Source organism: Nothoprocta perdicaria, unplaced genomic scaffold, assembly GCF_003342845.1.
Source record: "Nothoprocta perdicaria isolate Ctin4 unplaced genomic scaffold, notPer1 scaffold_110, whole genome shotgun sequence".
NCBI classification, from domain to species: Eukaryota; Metazoa; Chordata; class Aves; order Tinamiformes; family Tinamidae; genus Nothoprocta; species Nothoprocta perdicaria.
Window position 1 is genome coordinate 341628 of NW_020454206.1, and position 9518 is coordinate 351145.

At 67.5% G+C, this 9518-nt stretch overlaps 1 protein-coding gene across 1 annotated transcript; it reads left to right on the forward strand.

Moving 5' to 3' along the window:
• The first annotated feature begins 1873 nt into the window (after positions 1-1873).
• TMEM150A (transmembrane protein 150A) lies at positions 1874-7474 on the forward strand. Its single transcript, XM_026050408.1, has 7 exons — positions 1874-1884; positions 2190-2237; positions 3954-4025; positions 4215-4282; positions 4400-4527; positions 5522-5699; positions 7160-7474. Exons 1-7 carry the CDS (start codon positions 1874-1876, stop codon positions 7402-7404), a joined length of 750 nt encoding a protein of 249 aa, XP_025906193.1. The 3' UTR covers positions 7405-7474.
• The last annotated feature ends 2044 nt before the right edge of the window (positions 7475-9518 follow it).

Genomic DNA, 9518 nt, shown 5'->3' on the forward strand with positions numbered 1-9518 from the left:
GCAGCTGCGGGTCCCGCCGCCTCCCGTGGGGCCGCCGCGGGTCCCGCGGCCGGGGGCACCGTGGGGCGCCGGCGCCTCGAGGCCGCAAGGGCTGCGCAAGCCCTGCGGGGCGGCCGCCCCTCGCACCTGAGCGGGCGGCTCCTGCCTCGCACCTCCTGGACGGAGCGAGTCCAACCCTGTCCCATGCGCACGGGCTGCACAGGAGCACAGGCCCTGGCTGCAGCCTCTGAGCTGCCCTTGCTCTGGAGCAGGGTGCACCCAAAGGTCCTGCAGTGTGAGGGGCCCCGCTCAGCACGCAGGGGCTGGTGCTGCTGCCTCTGTGCAGAGACCCGCGCCGTGCGGCTGGACTCTGCACTGAGCACAGCTCAGCCGTCCTGGGGGATGCCCCCTCTGAGCTGCTCTGCCCCCGTGAGCTGCTCCGCGGGCTGCTGGCTCTGCGGCCAGGAGGAGCAGCTCACATTGGGCCTCGGGGTGCCCCTGGTCCCGCACAGGGCCGGGAGAGGGTGAGGGGGATGCCCCAGGGCTCCTTTTCCGTCCCCAGCAGCGGCTGCAGCCCCGGAGCGAAGCCGGGCCGCTGTCCTGCTGTGGCAGCCCGTGCTGCTGGGGAGAGCGGGCACTGCCATCTCAGCCGGGGCACAGCTGGGACATGGACACAGACCCGGACACAGACCCGGACACAGACCCAGACACAGACCCGGACACGCACTGCTCCCGCTGCCCCGCTCCTCGTCAGGGTTGTGCTCCGCCAAAGCCGGCAGGCTGCGAGGCCAGCCAGGGAAACCAGCGGGTTTTCTCACCGGTGCCTGCACCTATTTTTGACCAGAGCTGTTTACGGCCGGCAGCAGCAGTGGCTCCAAGTGCGGCAGCGGGGAGCCGGGGCCTCGCGGCCTCACCCCTGAGGGGCGGCTGCCTCCTCGCGCGCACAGGCCGCCTGCCTCCCCGTCCCGCTGCGGCGACGCTGCGCTGGGTTTCGTCTGCACCAGCGCCCAGCTGGACACGGACACAGACCTGGACACAGACCTGGACACAGACCTGGAGACGCCTTGAGTGGGGCTGTCTGCCCCCGGCTTGTCCCGCGGAGCCCCAGCCCCCGCGGCCGTGTCCCCCGAGGCGCGAGGTCGTGGGCCAGCTGTCCTGCCCGGAGCAAGTGCAGTTCCTGCCTCTAACGAGCAGGCTGGCTAATTGGCGAGACCGGGATCCTGCCCAGCTCCGCCTGGCAGGCTGCCCCACTCCCAGGGGGCCAGCATCTGCAAAGGCAGGATTGATGGAGCCCGTGAATAAGCCCTCTCTTAGGCAGCACGTGTGTGTGGATCTGCCAGCGCAGGTCTCCAAGAGGACGGGCCGTGGGGAGGGGGCGCAGGCTGCAGGACGGTGCAGGCTGTGGGGCGGCCGGGGGCCGAGTTGCACAGGGGTGATGCCGGTGGAGGGGCCGGCTGGCCAGTCCGCTCACTTCCTGGCTGCTGTCGGAGGTGCCGGTTGGAGCCTGTGCAATGGTTGGGTGGTGTGGGGAGCCGGGGGGCAGGCGGGGGTCAGGTTTGTGCTGAGCGAGGTGCCGGCATCGCTGGGAGCAAGAGCGACGCAGGGAAGCGCTGGGGGAGCTGCCAGCGTGCAGCGCTGGCCGGGTGCCCTCGCTCTCCCCACTGTCCCCATGGCCAGGCCGAGACCCTGGCGCCACCCGGCACGTCGGCCTGTGCCCGTGCGCAGCGTCCAGCCCGGCCTCGGCAGCCCGGCCTCGGCAGCCCTCGCTGCCCCGCTGGGGCGCTCCTGCCGCTCGCTGCGCGCCTCGCTTGTGTTTAGCTGAGCGCCATGGTGAAGTGGAGCCAGGCTGCCAAAACACGGCAGGCTTTCAGGCGTCTCTGAGCTCCGGAACGGGATGGCGGCAGGGTCAGGCGAGGTGCAGCGCCGGCTGCAGGGACGGAGGGAGGAACCGCCGCGGCCTGCCGCCGCTGGGCTGAACCTTGCACGGCGCGGGCAGCAGGGAGCCGCGCGAGCCCTGCGGGGAGAGCGGCCAGAGGGCCCGGGCAGGCGGCTGTGGGGCTGCGTGTCCCGGGGGACACCAGGGAGCCGTGTGGTGGCCTCATCCACCTCGGCAGGCACCCACGGGGCGCTTGGTCTGCACCATATCTGGCCTATTAGCCCGGAATGGAGCACGGGGCTGCGGTAACGCTGCCGTGTCTTCTCTCCCCCAGGTACGCCATGGCGCTCTCCAACAACCACATCTGCCCCGTGCATAACTGGTAAGGCGCCGAGGACGCGCTCGGCAGAGCCCTGCGTGTGCCGTGTCGCCTGGGCTGCTTCGTCCGCACGCGGGGTCGGCGGGCGGGCCAGGGCAGCGGGCGCCCGACGCCGCTGCTTGTGTGCGGACGCGTGGCTGCGGGTCCGTGCTGGCCGATGCAGGGGGATTTGGGGCTGAGCGGAGCTATATAAAGCACCCCCGCCGCCACCCCGTGCAGACGGGTGTGTGGTTACGGCTGCTCCCGTGAGCGGTCCAAGCCGGGTGCAGAACGCCCAGGGAGAAGGAGGCAATTGAAAAAAATCCCAGCATGGAAAAAGTATGAAAATAAGTGGTTAGGGAATTACAGAGGGCCGAGTGTCTTCATGGAAAGGGTTGGGATTTGCTTGCCTTTAGATTGAACCTGACCATCCCTCTGCCCCTGCAGCACCAGAGATCCGTGTCCCAGACAGCCCATCTGCAGACGCGGATCTGCAGCCCCTGCACTGGGATGAGCTGCAGAGTGGGAGTAAGGCTGGGAATAAGGCTGGGAATAAGGCTGCTCTGCTCCTTTGGCAGTTTCTTCGGAGTGGTTTTTGGCTTGTTGTGTCTCCTGAAAAATGTGCCCAGAAAATCCATGTTAGTTTAATTCTTGCCGGAGTGTTTGAAGGAGAGAGAGAAAAAAAAAAAAMMCCTCTGCCATTTCCTGTCTGATAGCTTATTCTGCCTTGGGAAGAATGTGTTTGTCGGCGTTGTCTCTGTGGCATAAACAGACGTTAATGATGAATAATGCTTCCGAACTCTGGGCTGCTTGCTTAAAAAAAATAGAAAGAGAGTCCCAAACCAAACAGCACCGCAAGAGCAGCCCTTGAGGAGCCCGTGGGGCTCCACGCCTCGCTCAGCTTTCGCGGTTGGAAAACAAAGCCACCAGTAAATGAGGAGACTGAAAAAACACCCAAGAGCAGCCCGGCCCTTTCCCCTTGGAGCCCGCTTAACCGTGCGGGCGCCTGAGCGGCTGGAGCARCTCTTGCCTGGCCCTCCATGTGGGCACGACGCGGAATCCGGCGCACCCCACGGACCTGGCTGCTCCCGCGCACGCTGCGGGACCCCGTGAGCCCCTGCCCGGAGCTGGGAGGCTCGTGTGCTGCCTGGTGACATCCCGCGCAGCCGCCTCGGGAGCGGGGGTGTCCATGCTCCGGCTCCGCGCTGGGCTCCCGGCGGGACGCGCGCCCTTCCCGGCAGCGGGGTGGGAGCAGCCGCCCCCGCGGCGGCCGCGCTCCCAGCGCCGCGGGAGCTCCGGGGTGCCGGCCGTGCAGCCAAACCGCGGGACAGGGGATTTCCTTCGCTCGCCCTCCGGGGCCTGCGGGCCCAACGCCTGCCCCGGGCCCCCGCGCGGCAGGACGAGCGGCAGCGGCTGGTCCCACGCGCCCCACATCCCCGGGGCTGCGCGCGGGGGCAGCTCCTCGCCCCGAAGGGGAACCTCAGCCAGGGCTGCAGTCACAGATGCGATGGGGACAGATGCCTGGGGCTGATTAGAGCCTTCAGCCCTTTCCCAGGCCGTGTGGGTTTGCGGCTGTGGGAGGCTCTGCCCGGCCCAGCAGCTTCCGCAGGTCGTCAAGGGCCCCGGGGGCTGGAGGCCCCGCTCAGCGGCCAATTTCCTGGGGCCCGTCTTCCCACAGGTCCTCCGTGTGCGGAGACGGTGCCAGAGGCTGCGCCCCCAGCCCCTGCTTTTCTCCCACAGGAACTACAACCAGTCGTGTGGCATGGACGGCCCCGGCTTGTGCTGCACGCTGGATCACATCCCCCTGGTGAGGTGAGGAGCGGCGGGGCGGGCGGCGCGGGGCGGGCGGCTGCGCGGAGCGGGTGTGCGAGCGCGCGGCACTGGGTCCCCCTGGGCGCTGGGAGCCTCCCCGTTGCCTGGGGGGCTCGCGGTGCGGGCAGGGGGCACCGACACGCTCTGCACCCCCGCTGCTAAGGGCTGCCTGTTGCCTTCTGCCCGCAGCAAGTGTGGCACCCTGCCCCCCGAGAGCTGCTTCTTCAGCCTCATCTGCAGCCTGGGCTCCTTCATGGGTAAGTGTGGGGCACGGGGGCTGAGCCGGGTGCCCCGTGGAGCTGCGCCAGCTCCCAGCACCCGCATCGGGGCAGCGGGAGGCCGYGTGTGACCGGCGCCGTGTGCCCGTCTCGCAGTGATCCTGGTGGGGCTGCTGCGGTACGCGCATGTCCTGGAGTGCTGCGGGCCCTCRCTGCTCAACACGCTGGGGCTGGCCACCGGCTGGGTCTGCGCTGCCGGCCTCACCATGGTYGGCAACTTCCAGGTAAGGCCGCTCYGCCGGTGCCGGCAAGTCCCGCTGGAGCTGCAGGGCTCACCGGCAGCCCTGTGCCGGGYGGGGGGTTGCGACAGCAGCCCTGAGGGGCTTGATAGGGGGATGGCTGTTTGGCCATGGGCAGTGCTGCTCCTTCACCTCCTGCAGGCRCCCTGAGATTCCTCCCTGTTTGCACACTCAGGCGTTTGGATGCAGATTAAGCTGCGGGTTTGGCTTTAACCCTTATCTTGCAAAGCCGACGCTTAGGCAATCGGCAGCCTGGGGTCGGGGCTCTCGCCCTGCACGGGCAGTCCGTGCCGATGTGTCCGGGAGATGCTGCTGCCTTCCTGCCACGGGGGTCACGGTGGATTGGGGCGGCCAGGGCGGGACGGGTGCGCAGGGCCCCACGGCTGGGCCGTTGCCACCAGGGTGGTGGCAGCTCCTGCCTCGTTGCCGCGTGTGCTGCCCGTGACATCCCGTGTTCGGGATGAGCTGCTGCAGCCAGGGYAGTGGGGCCGGCGCTGGGCCCTGAGCCGCGTCCCTGGTGGGGCTGGAGAGCRGGATTCGTGCAGGAGCTCTGGGCAGGGGCCTGGGGGAGCTGCCGGCGGCGCCGCCTGTGCCGGGAGAGCGGCCGCTCCACRGGAGCCGGGCTGCCCGGCGCTGCCTCCCGGCGGCTGTTTGTTCCGGGAGAGGCTGTGCCAGGAGACGTGTCTGGGCAGACGCCGCTTTCTGGTGGCTGTTTTTCTCCACCCCCAGTCAGGCCATGCTGTCGCGGCGGGAAGGGGAGGGCAGCTGGCCCTGCCTGCCCACTGGGTCAAGAAGCAGGCGAGCGCTGGGCACCGGTGCCCTGCTCCAGGCTGCCARGCCCGGCCCCTGCGGGGTCCTGGACTCGGCTCCGCTGCTGCCCCTGGGCTGTGGTTTGCCCCGGACCCAGCAGCAGAGATGGGGCAGGGCTGGCTCGTGCCGGGAGCGCCCCAAGTGCCAGCGCGGCGGCCTCTCCCCGCAGGTGGATCATGCCAAGGTGCTGCACTACATCGGCGCTGGCGTGGCCTTCCCCACCAGCATGCTCTTCGTGTTCCTCCAGTCCATCCTCACCTACCGCATGGCCAAAACTCGCGGGCACTACTGGACCGGACACTTGCGTAGCATCCTCACAGCCATGGCCTTCATCACCCTCGTCTTCAGTATCCTTTCTGCAGCAGCCTGCGAGGAGGAGGCYTCCTGGGGCGGGAAGGACTGCAGCCCGTGCTCAGAGGATGCCGTGACGAGAGGCTGTCTCATCACGCAGAGCACAGTGCAGTTCATTGATGGCGCTGTAGGAGGGGGCTGYGGGAAGCCGTGGGGCTCGCCCTGCCGACAGGGCACAGCAGCAGGCTGCACTTGCAGCCCCATCCTCAGTGTCCAGCCTGGGCACTTGCTGGAACCAAGGCCAGGGATCAACTGGGAAGTGAGGTGGTGCTTTTATAGGAGCAGTCTCAAAGACACTTGTCCTTGCTAGCCCTTGGGCATGGAAATGGGAAAAGCATGGGGCTGCAGTGGGGAGCAGATTTGGGGAAAATACGTGGGACTATTCCTGGAGTGACCGGAAAGGGGAAGCAGAGGGGCCTGCCTGGACAGGCCGGGGATGCTGGATCGGGATCCCAYCTGGCAGGAGGCAGGGCACTGCAGGAGGCTTCACCTGGCACCTCGCAGCTCTCCCATAGCAAGCTGCGACTTGTGGAAGCCTCAGGAGAAGGAAGGGAGTTTCCTCACATGCTGTGATCTATAATAATAGTGTGCCAGCTGCCTGCCATGGGGTGGGGGATGCCTGGGAAGTACCCACCTTGTGTTTGCACTTGGATGAAGTCTGGAATTAGGTTTCCCTGGATAATGCAGGCGCTACAAAAACATAACGAACTTAACGGGAGGTGGCACCTTGGAAGACCTCGAGAGGCAGCAGGATCCCTGCCAGGGATGGTGCCCCCCGGGTCAGCACGGAGGCAGGCAGAGGGCTGCAGCGAGGTGCTGCAGGCAGCGGGGCAGCAGCCCAGGCCTCGCTGTGAGAGGTCAGTGAGGTTGAGGCTCTGGAGGTTTATCCTGCGGGAGGACTGGGAGTATCGGAGGAAGCCGGTGTAGGAACGGGAGCTGGGTGCGTTCGTGCTCTCGGGCAGCCTGGCCGTGCTGCACAGCAGGCACCCGGCTGTCGCCCTCAGGGCTGCAGACCCAGTTCCTCCTTCCCACAGCGTCCTCATGAAATCCCCAGCTGGCAGCGGTCCCGCGAATTGCCAGGGTGACCAGAGCGTCACGGGACTGGGGCAGCGGCCACACCGAGTGCCGCTCTGCTTTTGCTTGGCATCAGAGATTTGGGGAAGAGGAACAGGGGCTGCACGTAGCTCTCTCCCTCTCGTCAGCAGCTTTTGTGCTGAGTAGATGGAGCCAGGCGGTGCTTGGCGCTGCGGCCGGCAATCCCACACTGCTCCCTGATGGTTGTCCCCATGGCCCTGATGCGGGACAGGAGTTCGCAGGTTTAATATCAGACCACGCACAGTCTTCCTCCTAAGCCTGTGCGGGTGCAGGAGCTGGCAGTGCTGGGAATGGGTCTGGCCAGCACTTCTGCGGCTGCGCCTGGGGTGCAGTCCACTTTCCTTGACTCCGATGCCATCAGGTGGTGTCTTCTTCATCCAGGAGAGCTTCGTGCTGCAGCACGTGGCTGCCCTGTGCGAGTGGATGTTCATCATCGACGTCCTGGTCTTCTACGGCACCTTCACCTTTGAGTTTGGGGCCATCTCCACGGACACCTTCCTGGTCCTCCTGAAAGCCAGCCGGGCCCCCAAGAGTTACAAAGCCGAGAGCAGCGCGTCCAGCACGGCCCACATCCACAGCCACGCGGAGGGCCTGGCCATGATCTGACCCCGCGGGTGGGACRCAGCAGGGACCAGACGATGGGACAGTGCAAGCGATTCCCCTGCCTCGCAGGGCTCCAAGGCGCCCGTGGCCGCCGGGTGCGTGTGYGTGTGTGCGTGGGTGCGYGCTGGCCGGTGCCTCCCGGGGCGGCCGTGGACGTGCTGCCCCCAGCRCGATGCCCTTGGGTGGAGAAGGGCGGTGGGTCCTTGGGGAGCTAGGGCGGGAGGTGCTGGAGGGGAGCGGGTGCTGCCAGCCCCAGGTCGTGAGGGCTCTGAGGTGCAGCCCCCAGGACTGCCCTTGCGGAGCCTTGGGGGGTTGCTCAGGGACCCTCATCCCTGAGGGATGCGCGTTCTGGAGCGGGATGTCCTCCTGCCGCCCCTGCTCTGCAGGAGCTCCGGCTGCGGAGGCCGTGCTCGCAGCAGGGCCTCCCGTTTCCTCCTGCCCCTCCTGCCACGGGGAGGCTGCAGGGAGCCGCATAGGGGGCCCCTGCACCAGCTGCTACGGCCAAACCAGAGCCAAACAAGTGCCTTTCCCGTCCTCGTGAGCTGGTGCTGGAGCCAGCGCGCCGGTGCTGCCCATGTGGAGGTGGCTGCTCCCTGGAGGGGCACCCGGAGGAACTCCCCGCCGCGGCGCAGCCCGTCTCCACACCGCAGTCCTGTCCCGTGTTTCCCGTGCGGGGCTGCGCGGCGCGGTCCTGCCCTTCCTGCCGCGGAGCCTCCCGCCAGGCCGCGGCAGCGCCGCAACACGCAGCGCCTGCCGCGGGAACCAGCCGCCCTCCGGCGCCGGGGCGCGCGGTGCCGGCGGCGCGCGGCTCCGATCCGGCTCCTGCCGCTGCGCCCGGCTCCGCGCCGGCTCCTGCCGCTGCCGTCCCTCGCGGAGCCGCCGCAACCCCTGGGGAGGAAGGAGTGCGCCTGGATGTCTGTGTATGCGTCTGTGTATATATATATATATATATATATATATATGTGCCTACATATAGAGAGAGGTTATATATAAGTTCTCCCCTTGTCCCTTGAGAGGGGCATTTGCTGCTGCTGTGCGTGTTGATCAGGTTGTGCTGCCCGGTTTGCACACCTCCACGTTGGCCCATACACCCACCAGTATACGTAGTTGAAAGAGGAGCATATCTGACTTTTATATATAATATATGTTTAAAAGTTTATAAAGAGAAACAGTGAATTTGCAATAATAAAAGTGAAAATCAGGCAGSTGTGAAGCAGAGGCGCCTTCCCCAGCACCAAGGGCTGGGCCGTCCCGAGCCCAGAGCTACCCCAGGTCCCCATAGACCTGGCTGGTGCCCGGGACCCCTTTGCTGGTGTCACTTGCTGCTGCCTCAGTTTCCTGCTCCCAGGCCCGGGCTGGGGAAAGACAGAGGTTTCACAACTCAGTGAGGAAGCCGCCATCCCTGCCTCTCTGTCCTGGGCCCTGCTGCAGTGGAGGCYGCAGGAGGTGGCCTCTGTGCTGGCATTTCTGTGCCCGCTGCCCTCACAGGCCGCGCTGGGCGGGCAGCAGAAGGCCCCGTGTGGGGTCTGCCCGTGTCTGCAGCCGTGCTCAGGGCAGCGCCGCAGCCTCCCTGCTCACACAAGTGCCGGGCTCRGGCAGAGGGCTCAGTGCTCGCACAGGAGCTGCTGACAGGAGGGTATCCGTGTGTGCAGCTGCTGCGTGGCTGTGCCCGCGGCCGGTGCTGCAGCCAGCCCCGCAGGCAGCTCCACAGGCCCRGGCCTGACCTATAGGGCAGTGATGGGAATGGGGGCTGCCCCAAGGCACCTGCCCGCGAGTGGGATGCCAGCCACGGAGCAGCATCACAGTGTCCGGCTCATCCCTGCCACTGGACAGGTGGCTGCCAGCGGGCGCCGTGGGGCTGAGGGGCCCTCGGGGGGCAGGCAGGCCGCAATGGGGCACAGGGGCTGCGGCCGGGCCGTGGGGCTGCCCCCCGGGGCTGCCCCGGCTGCGCAGCGGGGCCGGGCGGCGGACCGGGCCGGGGCGGCGCCGGGGCCGGGAAGCCCCGGTAGGAGGAGCCGGGCCGGGACTTTCCCAGGGCCGCGGCCGGGCTCGCCGGGACGGCGCTCGGGCTCGAGGTAAGGGGGCAGCGCGCGGAGCCGGGGGGCGCGGGCCGGGGG